This window comes from Budorcas taxicolor, chromosome 3 (genome assembly GCF_023091745.1).
Source record: "Budorcas taxicolor isolate Tak-1 chromosome 3, Takin1.1, whole genome shotgun sequence".
NCBI classification, from domain to species: Eukaryota; Metazoa; Chordata; class Mammalia; order Artiodactyla; family Bovidae; genus Budorcas; species Budorcas taxicolor.
In genome coordinates, this window is record NC_068912.1 from 111,026,929 (window position 1) to 111,041,507 (window position 14,579).

At 53.8% G+C, this 14,579-nt stretch overlaps 1 protein-coding gene across 2 annotated transcripts; it reads right to left on the reverse strand.

Moving 5' to 3' along the window:
• Positions 1-1,299: 1,299 nt before the first annotated feature.
• Positions 1,300-3,975, reverse strand: GJA4 (gap junction protein alpha 4). 2 transcript variants are annotated; one of them, XM_052637305.1, is made up of 2 exons: positions 3,913-3,975; positions 1,300-2,842 (listed from the first exon to the last, which is right to left on the reverse strand). In XM_052637305.1, the coding sequence occupies exon 2, from the start codon at positions 2,823-2,825 to the stop codon at positions 1,824-1,826; it is 1,002 nt and encodes a 333-aa protein (XP_052493265.1). In that variant the 5' UTR covers positions 2,826-2,842; positions 3,913-3,975; the 3' UTR covers positions 1,300-1,823. The 2 variants fall into 2 exon arrangements, with proteins under 2 accessions (XP_052493265.1, XP_052493266.1); XM_052637306.1 differs by lacking the exon at positions 3,913-3,975 and adding an exon at positions 3,676-3,767.
• Between the last annotated feature and the right edge of the window lie 10,604 nt (positions 3,976-14,579).

The window sequence follows — 14,579 nt, forward strand, 5'->3', positions numbered from 1 at the left end:
GCTGGGTAAGCAGTGAGTGAGTGAACCCTGGGGTCAAGGATACTGAGCTGGTGCTTTGAAGACCTACCTTGGTGGGACAGGACCAAGTTGCTCCCCCGCTGTAAAGGCTCTCAAGGAGAAGCATGTGGCCACGTGAGATGGACCCCACTCCCTCCTAAAAGCCCAGCCCCATACCTCCCTGGGTATGGGAGACAAACAGCTTCCTTCAAGGGCCACTGAGTGTTCCCTCCATCTGGGTCAGCTTCCACACGGAAGGTCAACTCTACCAGCACTGGACTCATCCTCAGCTGTACCTCCCACATCCCAGAGGGCTCATCAGGCCCTGAGCACCCCCCTTAATCCTCAGTGGTTCCCCTCCTCTGTGCCTGTGCGCAATTTTCTGTCTAAACAAGACATCCTCTTCCCTTCACGGTAGACTTCTACTTTATCTGTCAAGAGCCAGTTCAATTGTTTTTTTTTTCCCCTGAAACCTTTGCGACTCAGAGGCAAGATTCCATTCCTCCACTGGACCCTGACAGTCCTGTGCACCTCTCTGCACGGCCACTGTCTGTCCTGAGTTTTAGGTGCATGGGGAGGAGGCATGATGCAGGTCCTTAAGTTGCTCCTTCTGGTGGGCAGACAAGAAAGGGCCAAGGCAGCAGGGGTAAGTGGTCTAAACCTGCCTCCCCAAACACCAAGGACTGCAGGCCCACTTGAGCCAGACTCTGAAGGGCTTGGCTAGCAGGCAGGCAGGTGAAGAGTGTTGATTGCTCAGTCATGTCCGACTCTGCAAACCCCCTGTACTGTAGCCTGCCAGGCTCCTCAGTCTATGGGATTCTCCAGGCAAGAATACTAGAATGGGTTGCCATTCCCTTCTCCAGGGGCTCTTCCTGACCCAGGGACTGGACCTGGGCCTCCCACATTGAAGGCAGATTCTTTACCCTCTAGCCACCAGGGAAGCCCAGGGCAGGTGAGGAGCAGTGTCCAGTAAGGAAGCACACTGCAGTGGGGAGCATGGCCGGGGTGCTGGATGGCCAGGGGGCAGGATGAGGACAGACACTGTTTAGGCCACTGATTAACAGACAGGTTGAAGGGGCTGGGACAGTGAGGATGGAAAGAAGAGTCTGGTGCTGAGGCAAATAATTTCAGAAGGCAGTGTTCAGGACTCAGAGCTGCTGAGAGGTGATACATACGAGTTTGAGGGTTTAAGGCGCTGGCTGGTGTTGGGATTGCAGAGGCAAGGAACTGTGGGCAAAGCAACTGTCCTCCAACCCCCCACGCCAAGGTACATCATGACAGTATCAACACACACCTCACTTGTGATCAAGTCCTGTTTATTTTAAAAGGATAAACAGTGGAAGTAGGAAGGAGTGATGAGAACAAGACCCCACTCCCCTTGACAGGGCCAGATCCAGCACAGGCTGTGTGTGTGTGTGTGTCTCTGTGTGTGTGATCAAGGCTGACCCAGCAGCCTCCACCAGCCTTTCCTGAGAGGACAGGGTGTGCAGACAGCCTGGGTGGAGCTGAATCTGCCACGGGGTTGGGGGTGCGGTAAGTTGTCTCCGAATCCCTCTGAACCAGGTGAAAAAGACCAAAGGGCTCAAACACCCTTGGCTAAGAGCACCCCATGCTGGCTCTGTTCATGCCTGGGACAAAGCCACGTTCTGGAGGGGAAAGTGTGGTGCCGTCTGGTCATTAGGAAGGACGTAGGTGTCAAGAACAACATGCAAGGAGGCTCTCTGGCCAGCCAGCACCTGTTTCCCCCAGCCATCTCTGTGGAACCTTGCATTAAAGGCAGCAAGACTTCCCAGGCCCCGCTGCGGGGTGATGGAAGCCTCAGGCCCTTACACATACTGTTTCTTGGAAGCAGAGCTACTGGGGCGACTGGGGGATTTCCGGCCAGTCTGGGGGGGTGGGTCCAGGAAGAGGGGGGCTCTGGAAGAAGCCAGCCTCTCCTCCGTAGTCAGGTTGGCCCAGTTCTGCTCACTGGACGACAGCCCGTTGTAGGTGGGGCACGGCGGGGATGAGGGCCCCTCGCCCATGGGGAGGTAGAAGAAGACCTGGTCGGCGTAAGGCTCCGAGGAGGTGCCCGGGGCTGGAGGCGCATCCTGGCGTTGCCGGGCCCTCACCCCCCGGCTGAGGCAGCGGCACAGCAGGTACGCCAGCTCCAGCAGGTTGAGCACCAGGGAGATGAGTCCGACCACCAGCATGAAGATGATGAAGATAGTCTTCTCCGTGGGGCGAGAGACAAAGCAGTCCACGAGGTAGGGGCAGGGTGAGCGCTGGCACACAAACACAGGCTCCATGGTCCAGCCATAGAGACGCCACTGGCCGTACAGGAAGCCCGCCTCCAGCACGCTCTTGCAGAGCACGCTGGCCACATAGGTGCCCATCAGCGCCCCGCGGATCCTCAGGTGACCGTCTTCCGCCACCGAGATCTTGGCCATCTGGCGCTCTATGGCTGCCAGCGCCCGCTCCACGCGTGGGTCCTTGGCTGGCAGCGCCCGGAGCTCCCCCTCCTTCTGCCGAAGGCGCTCCTCCCGCCGAGACAGGTAGATGACATGGCCCAGGTAGACCAGGGTGGGCGTGCTGACGAAGAGGAACTGCAGCACCCAGTAGCGGATGTGGGAGATGGGGAAGGCCTGGTCGTAGCAGACATTGGTGCAGCCTGGCTGGGCCGTGTTACACTCGAAATCCGACTGCTCGTCGCCCCACACCGACTCGCCGGCCAGGCCCAGGATGAGAATGCGGAAGATGAAAAGGACCGTCAGCCAGATCTTGCCCACCACGGTTGAGTGCTCCTGGACTTGGTCTAGCAGCTTCTCAAGGAAGCCCCAGTCGCCCATGGCTCCCGGGCCTCCGTCTGCAGGGAGGCATAAGACACGGTCAGTGTCCTTCTCAGCTGTCCTAGCAACAGGCCTGCGGGAAACTGAGCTCCCGGAGGGGAAGGGACTGGCCTGGGGGCTCACACCCAGCAGGACTAAAAGCAGACCTTTGGCTGATGGCTGCTAAGCTCTGGCAAGGGTACAGCTAGGAGCCCTGCCTAGTCCCACCTGGGCCCTCCTGACCCAGCCGAAGGAGCTCTGGATCCAGGTGAGCCTCCTGAGCCTAAGGGAACAGAGAATTTGAGGAACCCATCCAAGGTCACACAGCTGCGCCATGCCCCTCCTCCCTTCAGCCCAGGACAGGGTGTCCCCAGACAGTGAGGGGGAGGTGGTGGTGATAACTCCAGCTTCCCAGGGGGCCCAAAGCCTCAGGTCCCCTCTCCCTCCCCAGCAGCCCTCGCCCATCTGGCCTCGCTCTAACCTCTGAGTTCCTGGTGAAGGCATGCGAGACACTCAAGGCAGCATCCTGCCTCAGCTCCACCTGTCAGCAACAGCAACCACCTGCCGCTTGAGTGCCCCACTCTTGATCTCGGGTCCCCTTTCTCCACTCCCTCCCCCTGCCAAAGCTGTTGCTGCCGGATTCTAGGCTCTTGAAAGGAACTGTCATAGCAGGGTGGAGGCACAGGCCACAGAGTTCCCAGAACTTCAGGGGGAGAGTCCGGTGCGGGGAGGAAGGTGGGGGAAAGGGGATGGGGAGGTGCTTCTTCGTGGGAGCAAAGCGGTTTACAGCCGGGCTCTGGAGCCAGACCTGGGTTCAAATCCTGCCTCTCCTGCTAACGGAGACCTCGGAGAAGTGACGGCCCCTTAGTACCTCAGTCTCCTCTCCTGGAAAATGTTAACGTTCCTACTTCCGAGGGTTATGAGGGTCCAGCGAGAGACGGCAGGAACCCGGCTTAGCCTCTGAGGCCAGCCCAGGTAGGCTGGGTGAGCCAGGCCCGCGGTGGGTGCCCCCCGCAGCAGCCCTCCGCCCCTGGCAGGTGGCCCCCTGTCCCTTGCCCGCTGGTCCGCTGGCAGGTGGCGCCCCAGCGCGCCCCCCAGCCCAACTCACCGCCGGCCTGCGGGCGGCCCAGGTGGCGGAGGGGACGCAAGTCGGCCGGAGCGGCGCCCGCGGGAGCCCTGCTGGACGGCGCCGGGCGGCGGGGGCGCCTTAAATAGCGCGCGGGGCGGGGTGGGGGCAGGAAGCGGCGGGCGGGCGGCGGGCGCTGTTCCGAGCGGGAGGTTGGGGGCGGGACGCGAGGCGCGGGCTCCCTGAAGCCACTCTCAAGAAAAGGGCCCGGGAGGTGGCACTGGGAGTCGGGGGCGAGGAGCGTGGGGGAGAGACTGCTTCTTGGGCTGTGCAACAGAGAGGTCTCCGGAGGGATGATGTTTTCCAGGGTGGCTGCATGCGAAAGGATTACAGCCAGAACTTTCTGACCTTAGGCAGCTGTCCTGGGAGGCTCTGAGAGATGGGCAGGTGGGGGTGAGGGTATGGGGCCTCCTGGGAAGGGCAGCTCCTTGACCGTGGGGGCCTCTCGCTCTTGTTGAGAAGGGAGAAGACCCCCTCATTTGTGGAGTGGCCACTGTGTGCCCAGAGCCATACCAGGACTTGATAATGAAGCCTCCTTAGGGCATGGGAGAGAGGGGCTTATAATCTGCCTTCCCTAGTGTCTGTGGTGAAGCTGGGGGTCTCTAGTCAGCCCCTGTTCTTGCCGAGATCTTAAACATCCCCATTCTTGGGAAGGCTGCACCATCAGAGCGCAAGCAATGCCATGGTCCACCAGAGACAGGACGAGGGGCGGGGGGTAGGGGGGACTCTCCTGACCTTTAGCTTGGACCTCATCCTCATGGCTCTAAACGTGGGGTGGGGGGAGGCATCCAAAAGAAGTGAAGAGGTGGGCAGGGCCCGCCTGTTGTTCATTCAGGCATTCTGTGAACATCCATGGGCTGCAGGCGTTGTCTGTGGAGCTGGGGAGTTGAGCATAAACCAGCCAGATGTGGTCCCTGGCTGTGACTCTCACTGGCTAGAGGAGACAGGCAGGAACTGTGCCCATCGGCCCTTGGGGAAGAGTAAAGATGCAAAGTTCCCCTGACTCGGGGGGCTCAGTTAGGAATGTTTCCTGGAGGAGACAGAATTAGCCAGGAGGATGGGAATAATCAGGAGTCTATAATAGGAATAGAAAAGAGTTTTATTTGAGCCAAACTGACTATTCTTGCCCAGGAGACAGCCTCTCAGATAACTCGGTGCAACTGCTTGGGAGAAGCACAATTTTTCAGCAGTTTATATCTTGTTGGAACAAAGAACGTCAAACAAGTCAGGGATACTTCAAAGTTGCGAAAAAACAAAACCAAAACCCATGAAATCACAGATCAGCAGTACACAGAGTCAGGACGGCCTTGGCACCTGGGAAAAAATCTTATCATCGAAGGAGTAGCAGCATTGGTGTTCCAGAAAGGGGGGCATGATGTAACCTTTATTTTTAACATGAACGTTCTTTACTTCTGGTCAATGCATCCTTTTCTTTCATAATTAAAGCACACGTACAATGTGTGTTTGATAGGGCCACAAACAGGATGTTTTAGTTAGCATAAAATTCGAATTAACTCTTGCATAAGCTGTGGCTTCCCCATACTTAGATATGTGAAACTCTTATCAGCCAGGTGGAGGGTGGGGAGAATATTCTAGGCAAAAGAACTGCAGGAACAAAGGCTGCCAGGTCCTGAGGCTGTACCTGCCTTGGTGGGAGAGGGTGTAAGGCCTAGAACTTGAGGCTGTTGTTGACCCCTGGGCCCTTAGGTAAGTTGCTTACACACTGGTGCCTCAGCGTATTCCTCTGTAGATTGGGAACATAATAGATGCTACCCGTAGGGCTGATGGGAGATCCAGTCAAAGTTTACAGCATAATATTAGTACACAGAAAGTTTTCCAATGGGTGGTGGCTAAAAACGTTGTAACAAAACATTTCTGTGACCGAAAGGGTTGGTGGGTGGGTCTTGGCGGGAGCAGAAAGCGCTGAGAGGGAGGCAGCTCAGGAATATTGGTGAAGGATGGGGCAGCTCAGGAAACGGGATGTGGAAGGTGGTGTCTGAGGCTGGGTGGCAGAAAGGTCCTGCGTTTCTCCACAGCAGGATTCAGCCTGTGAACTCCCAGTATCCCATGATGGGTCCCCAAGGGTCCTGCCTTTGGAGGACCTCTGGGGCACCAAGTGTGGTGGGCTCAGCTCTGACCTCAGAACTTTCAGGATCGGGCTGAGCTGACTTCCCGTTCCAGGCCTATCCCTGAGGACCATGCTGAGCTGAGCCTCCTGGACTTCCAGAGCTGACAACTGCGCCTACTAAATTCTGACCTCTGAGGGCATGAGAACTGAGGTCCCTGGAGGCGGGTTCTCTCCACGCCCCCACTGCAGCCTCTGCTCCCAGAGTTCCTCTCCTGTGGCTGGCTCTCCCAGAGCCGGATCTGATCTGATCCCATCTACTGGGAAGGAGGGAAGAGCTGCCTTCACCCTTCCCCAGGGGCTCTGGAGGTCAGAGTTTGAATGACCCTGCCCCTTCCGGGAAGGGATGAGCCGGGGTCAGCCAAGACAATCCCACACCTGGCCCTTCCACCTGGGAAACATCCTTAGATCTCCACATTCCCCACCGTTCCTACTGCCCTGACCCTGTGTAGGCCACCATCTCAGTGGCCTCCCAACTGGTCTCCTGGCTGCCCGCCCAGCCTCCACCCTTCCCCAGAAACCAGACCACACACCGCCCTGCGTAAAATGCTCCTTTGCCTCCTGGCCTCAGCCACCTCTGCAGCCTCCTCCCTCTTCCCCTTTCTTTCAACCATCCAGCCATCCTTGACTGTTGCCTCTGTCTGTGCCGCCCCCTCTCACCTCATGCGCTCAGCCATTCGGGACTTTGCTCCAGGTCCCTTCTCCTAGAAGTTCCCCTTGCTGGCCTCCTCTGGTTAGGCGTGCCCTCGGTGGCTCACCTACCGCCCCTGGGCACACTGTTGAGTTGTGTTAAGTTCATTCACATTGTTGTGCAGTGGATCTCTAGAGCGTTTTCAGCTTGCAAAACGGAATCTCTGGAGATGGCACACTCCCATTTCCCGGTCCCACCCAGGGTGCGTTGCTTACTTGTGTTTCTTACTCCTCCCCTGGTGGGTTGTGAGCCCCTTGAGGGCAGGTGACTGAGTCCTGTTTACATGCCCAGCCCGTAGCAGGGAACCAGGCTCATATATAAATTTGCGAATCCATAAATTATTTACTGAGGACTAAACACTGGAGCTCAACCAGGGAACAGCAATAACACAAATCCCCGTCTTGTGGGCTTTACAGACAAAATACAGAACCTGTTAGAGGGTGATAGAGGGTGATACCTGGTAGGTGGAGAGTAAAGCAGGAAAGGAGGATCAGGGCGTGGTGGTGGGGTGGGGGAGGGCTTTGATTTTGAACAGGAGAGGTGCCAAATTCTTAAAAAGCAGATGGCCTTTGTTGTGGACACTGAAGGAAAAGAGGGAACCCGGTGGCTCTCTAGGAGAAAGCACATTCCTGGCAGAGGGAAAGAAAGAGCAAAGGCTCTGAGGCAGGAAGGTGCCTGGTGTTTCCTGCTTGAGGGAACAGCAAGAAGGTCAACATGACATTGAGGTCAGCAAGGAGGAGAGATGGGTTTGCAAAGGGAACAGGTGGGACAAATCCTGTGGGTCTCTACAGGCCTTTAGAGGTTTGGGGCAGAGGAGTGACACAGCCTGACTTAGGTTTTAGGGGACGCTCTGACCACCTTCCTGGAATTAGACTGTGGGAGTGGGTGGTGGATGCAGACGGCCTCCCTCAACAGAGGGCTCGCTGTACAGCTGTGCGGAGCGTGGCCAGCTGACAGCCCCCAGCTGTTGGCACTTGCAGGTCTGCTTCAGCGGCGCAGGTGGCCAGGCCCTGCTGGAGTGGCCCCGGGCAATGGCTGAGCCAAGTGTGGTCAAGGGTCGGGCCATTTCCATGCAACATGGGACTCCTCTCACCCACTGCCTTTGTGTGATGGACACAGAGCTCCCACAGACGAGTCTTATTGTTCGGTTCTGTTCCTCCCCTTTCCGTTCATGCCTTTTGCTCTCCTAACTCTTCTGCAGCATCTACAGAGTCGGGGGGCAGGAAGCAGGGAGACTGTTGCAGTGATCCCTGAGTGATGACGGGGGTGTCTCAGCCCAGGCTGCTGTAACAACACACAGACTGGGTGGTTTAAACAACAGAGCTTTACTTCCCATGGTTCTGAGGCTGGAAGTCCAAGATCAGGGTGGCAGCCTGGTTGGGTTCCTGGTGAAGGCCCTTTTCCTGGTTTATGCTGGGCTGTCTTCTTAGTGTGTCCTCATGTGTCAGCGAGCGAGGGAGAGAGAGACCGTCCCCCTCGTGTCTCTTCTCATCAGAGCACAGATCCACCCTCATGGCCCATCACTTCCCAAAGGCCCTACCTGTTAATACCACGGCACTGGAAATTAGCATTTCAACAAATGAGTTGTGGGAGGACACAAACATTTTGTCCATATCAAGGGGCTTGGATCAGGGTGATGAATACAAAATAATCTATTGGCCTTGGGCTGCCGGTTGGCTGTCACACCATGCAGCTGATGTAAACTTGAAGTGTGTATACGAAATCTACATCATCAACATAAGCACTGTTGAAGGAAGCTTGCAGTGAATCTACCTAGTGGGAGAAGAGGACAGAGAGGTGCATACCTTCAGAAGAAATAGAGGAAAACAATAGAATGGGAAAGACTAGAGATCTCTTCAAGAAAATTAGAGATACCAAGGGAACATTTCATGCAAAGATGGGCACAATAAAGGACAGAAATGGTATGGACCTAACAGAAGCAGAAGATATTAAGAAGAGGTGGCAAGAATACACAGAAGAACTATACAAAATAGGCTTCATGACCCAGATAACAACAGCAGTGTGATCACTCACCGAGAGCCAGACATCCTGGAACGTGAAGTCAAGTGGGCCTTAGGAAGCATCACTATGATCAAAGCTAGTGGAGGTGATGGAATTCCAGTTGAGCTATTTCAAATCCTAAAAGATGATGCTGGGAAAGTGCTGCACTCAATATGCCAGCAAATCTGGAAGACTCAGCAGTGGCCACAGGACTGGAAAGATCAGTTTCCATCCCAATCCCAAAGAAAGACAATGCCAAAGAATGTTCAAACTAGCACACAATTGCACTCATCTCACATGCTAGCAAAGTAATGCTCAAAATTCTCCAAGCCAGGCTTCAACAGTACACGAACCGTGAACTTCCAGATGTTCAAGCTGGATTTAGAAAAGGCAGAGGAACCAGAGATCAAATTGCCACTGTTGGATCATCAAACAAGCGAGAGAGTTCCAGAAAAACATCTGCTTCTGCTTACTGACTATGCCAAAGCCTTTGACTGTGTGGATCACAACAAACTGTGGAAAATTCTTCAAGAGATGGGAATACCAGACCACCTGACTTGCCTCCTGAGAAATCTGTATGCAGGTCAGGAAGAAACAGTTAGAACTGGACATGGAACAACAGACTGGTTCCAAATTGGGAAAAGAGTACATCAAGGCTGTATATTGTCACCCTGCTTATTTAACTTATATGCAGAGTACATCATGAGAAATGCTGGGGTGGATGAAGCACAAGCTGGAATCAAGGTTGCTGGGAGAAATGTCAATAACCTCAGATATCCAGATGACACCACCCTTATGGCAGAAAGTGAAGAGGAACTAAAAAGCCTCTTGATGAAAGTGAAAGAGGAGATGAAAACGTTGGCTTAAAGCTCAACATTCAGAAAACTAAGATCATGGCATCTGGTCCCATCACTTGTACATCATGAGAAACGCTGGACTGGAAGAAACACAAGCTGGAATCAAGATTGCCAGGAGAAATATCAATAACCTCAGATATGCAGATGACACCACCCTTATGGCAGAAAGTGAAGAGGAGCTAAAAAGCCTCTTTTTTTTGTTTTTTGCTTTTTTTTTTAAAAACTCTTGATGAAAGTGAAAGAGGAGAGTGAAAAAGTTGACTTAAAGCTCAACATTCAGAAAACGAAGATCATGGCATCTGGTCCCATCACTTCATGGGAAATAGATGGAGAAACAGTGGAAACTGTGTCAGACTTTATTTTTCTGGGGTTCAAAATCACTGCAGATGGTGACTGCAGTCATGAAATTAAGAGATGCTTACTCCTTGAAAGAAAAGTTATGACCAACCTAGATAGTATATTCAAAAGCAGAGACATTACTTTGCCGACTAAGGTCCGTCTAGTCAAGGCTATGATTTTTCCAGTAGTCATGTATAGATGTAAGAGTTCAACTGTGAAGAAGGCTGAGCGCCGAAGAATTGATGCTTTTGAACTGTGGTGTTGGAGAAGACTCTTGAGAGTCCCTTGGACTGCAAGGAGATCCAACCAGTCCATTCTGAAGGAGTTCAACCCTGGGATTTTTTGGAAGGAATGATGCTAAAGCTGAAGCTGATGTGAAGAGTTGACCATTGGAAAAGAGTTTGATGCTGGGAGGGATTGGGGGCAGGAGGAGAAGGGGACGACAGAGGATGAGATGGCTGGATGGCACCACGGACTTGATGGATGTGAGTCTGAGTGAACTCCAGGAGATGGTGATGGACAGGGAGGCCTGGCGTGCTGCGATTCATGGGGTCGCAAAGAGTTGGACACGACTGAGTGACTGAACTGAGCTGAACTGAAGATCATGGCATCTGGTCCCATCAGTCCATGGCAAATAGATGGGGAAACAGTGGAAACAGTGGCAGACTTTATTTCGGGGGGCTCCAAAATCACTGCAGATGGTGACCGCAGCCATGAAATTAAAAGATGCCTGCTCCTTGGAAGGGAAGTTATGACCAACCTAGACAGTTTATTAAAAAGCAGAGATATTACTTTGCCAACAAAGGTCCATCTAGTCAAAGCTATGGTTTTTCTAGTAGTTATGTGTGGATGTGAGAGTTGGATCATAAAGAAAGCTGAGCGCCAAAGAATTGATGCTTTTGAACTGTGGTGTTGAAGAAGACTCTTGAGAGTCCCTTGGACTGTAAGGAGATCCAACCAATCCATCCTTAAGGAAATCAATCCTGAATATTCATTGGAAGGACTGATGCTGAAGCTGAAACTGCAATACTTTGGCCACTTGATATGAAGAACTGACTCATTGGAAAAGACCCTGATGTTGGGGAAGATTGAAGGTGGGAGGAGAAGGGGATGACAGAGGATGAGATGGTTGGATGGCATCACCGACTCTATGGACATCAGTTTGAGTAAGCTTCGGGAGTTGGTGATGGACAGGGAGGCCTGGTATGCTGCAGTCCATGGGGTCTCAAAGAGTTGGACATGATGGAGCGACTGAACTGAACCCTCAGAAGAGAAGGCCAGGAGACTTGAGAGTCACCTTGTGATGGTGGTGTGTGCTGGGGACTCTGGATGGTGAATAGTAACTCAACACACGTTGGATGGATGGAAAGTGTGAATGGCACTGGTGGGGTCAGCTCTCAGGCCCAAGGTGGGATGCTCAGGGCTGGAATATTCCCTCATCTGTGGTCCTGGCCCACAGCCTAGAGAAGCGGGGCCAGGAATGGAGGCTCAGTCCATGCTGGGATAACTGGTGGTATTCTCTGGTTGCTCTGACCTCCAAGCCACCCTTAACCAGGCCCTCCAAGGTGCTGGAATGCCAGGCAGTAAATAGGTGGAGATCACCCCTCCCTGGGACCTTTGCAACCATCCACTCCAAGCTGGGATTGACACAGGAGATGGCCTGGGTGGCAGGCAGACTTTCCTAAGCATGGGTGTGCTTGGGTATCGACTGGATATGTTAGCACTGAACTAATGTACTACTGACACTGTCTCCTTTTATCTCTACAACAATCCTAGGAGTGGTTACTATTCTGAGACCGGGCTGAATATGTTCCTTTTGCCCCTCAGATCTGCTCTGTGCCCTGGGAGCCTGAGTTGTACTGCCTCAATAGGCTTCCTTGGCCTTGTTTCTGGTTGTGTTGGGTCAGTGGGAGCCACTGGTTGGGTGAGCAGGAGATGGGAGAGTGAAGCCATGGTATTTGATTGCTGTGCTTCGATGCATCCTTGCAGCTCCTGTGTAGCAACCCCATCCATTGCTCCTAGCCCCAGAGTACCATTTGTGGGTTTCCTTAATCATGCCCATACCTTTGGGGCTTCCCAGGTGGCGCTAGTGGCAAAGAATCCGCCTGCCAATGCAGAGACACAGGAGACGATCCCTGGGTTGGGAAGATCCCCTGGAGGAGGGCATGGCAACCCACTCCAGTATTCTTGCCTGGAGAATCCCATGGACAGAGGCACCTGGCAGGCTATAGTCCATAGGGTCACAAAGAGTCAGATACGATTGAGCAACTAACGCTCACACACACACACACACACATACACGGCCCATACCTTCAAAAACAGTCCCTCAAGGAAAACTCTTTGCAGTTCCTTGGTTTGAATGTGCTGTCTTCTTTGAGAACTTGACTAATTCCCATTTTATTGATGACCATATTGAGGTTCTGAAAGCCTGCTCAAGGTGCAGTGTGATGAAGCTGTGGTCCTGAAGTGGTTAAGCTATGATTCAATCTGGGAGGTGGGTGTCAGCCCAGCCCTGGGCCCTTTAAACTTGGCTGGCTTATCCACCCGGGTCATGGCCACACAGGAGAGCAAAGGTGAACCCCAGCCTGTTCTGTCGACGCAATGACCGGTCCCTTTCCCTGCCTGCATTAGCTCTTGGCTCCCTGCCTCCTGGATTTCTGGCTCCTGGCCTTGGCTTTGATAGTTACTAAATGTTCCTCTGGTTAGTATAACCTTGCACCCCCTTTTGCTTTCCATCCTGACCTGGCTTGGGTGTTGGGTGTTCCTTAAATTTCAGGTCGGCACATGGTGTTGGGAGCGGGGCTGGGAACCACCTGGGCTTGGTTAATGCAGGGCATGAGAAAATCTCTGTCTCCCCGAAACTCTGAGCTCCTTGGGCTCAGATCCTACTCCCCGGCACAGTCCTTGTGTCTGCCGGGGAGCCTGGGATGGAGAAAATGCTCAGGGCAACGGAAGGAGCTGGACAGTACTTGGGTGAGGCTGGGCTGCATGCTGTTGGAGAAGCTTGTGGTGAGCACACACAGGAGTGAAAAGTATGAGTAACAGGGATTTTGTGTACATAGGGTGGGGCACCGGTTGTGGATGGCAGTGATCAGGTTACAAAGGAAGAGGGCGGTGTGGTTTGTCTTTACAACCAGAGGGCTGTGATTGTGTGTGCTCAGGGCAGAGTCTGGTTGTAAAGTAGCGGTCCTGTTGTAGAGGGAGCACAGCGCCCTCTTGTGACCACATAGGCAATCACAGCATATATATCTGTAGGATAGCGCCTGGGTCAACCCAGCCCAAGCCTGGAGCTCTGGCCTCTTCAGAGTGCTACCTTCTCTGCCCTCAGGGTCTTGTGGGTGGGTTGGGTTTAGTTGGACTTCCCTGGTGGCTCAGAGGGTAAAGTGTCTGCCTGGAATGCGGGAGACCTGGGTTTGATCCCTGGGTCGGGAAGATCCCCTGGAGAAGGAAATGGCAACCCACTCCAGTACTCTTGCCTAGAGAATCCCATGGAGGGAGGAGCCTGGTAGGCTACAGTCCATGGGGTCGCAAAGAGTCGGACACACAGAGTCACAACTGAGCGACTTCACTTTCATTCAGGGTGTGTTGAGCTTGCTGTGCCTGGGGTCATGCAAATAGAGCTGCTTGGTGGCATTTGGTGGAAGATTTGGGCTGGCAATATGATCTGGGAAAGTGTTAGTTGCTCAGTCATGTCCGACTCTTTGCCACCCATGGACTGTAGCCTGCTAGGCTCCTCCGTCCATGGAATTTTCCAGGCAAGAATACTGGAGTGGGTTGCCATTTCCTTCTCCAGGGTATCTTCCCAACCCAGGTCTTCCCGACCAAACCCTGGTCTCCTGCATTGCAGGCAGGTTCTTTACTGTCTGAGCCACCAGGGAAGTGGGTGGGAGCATGGGAGAAAAGAGGAGAGCCGATCTGTATAAAACACAGCCTTTATTGATTTCAATGAAAATGCCTTGGGGATGTTCCTATCAGTACATCCATCTCAAGTCCCTGAAAGGCTGGCACCAGACTGAGCACAGTGTGGAAGGAAGATGGGAGCAAAGCTGCCTGAGGCTGGAGGAATGACTGGAGGTGCGGGGACTTCCTGGAGGGCAGTGGTGACCCAGAGCCTCCTTCTCTTCCCAGGCTCTCCAGGCCTCCACCGCTGGGCGGACACTTCCTTTCCACCCCAGGAATCTGGGTGCGCTCCAGAAGGAAGATGCCCTTTGGCCGGGTGCATCCAACCCAAGGCAAGCATTTTTTTTTATGGCCTCTGGGCATCTGCACTTGCTTTCCCCTGCTAAGAAGCTCATCTTACCTCCCTTAAACATTCCTCCCTCGGGGAAGCCTCTCCTGATCACTCCTTCCTGGGTTAGGGGAAGCCCTGCCAAGTGTCACCTGGTAGGCAGCAGTTAACTGGCTTGTTTCAACATCTGTCTCCCAGGAGGGCTGCCACTGGGCCTGTGGTGTTACCTATACCAGATAGACAGCACAGTGCCCAGCGTTCAAAAGGAAAAAAAATCTGCTAATGAAATTGCATAGTGTAGTGAATTCAGAGTGGGGGCATGCAGCACCCGTAGGACCCCTCCACCGGCACCATACGCCCCTGCTTCTGTCCCCACGGGCAGCCCCAGGACGGTCCCCAGCCCCGCAG

Bases quoted from the DNA above. Each gene is read 5' to 3' on its own strand.
- GJA4 (XM_052637305.1), bottom strand. From the start codon at position 2,825: ATGGGCGACTGGGGCTTCCTTGAGAAGCTGCTAGACCAAGTCCAGGAG.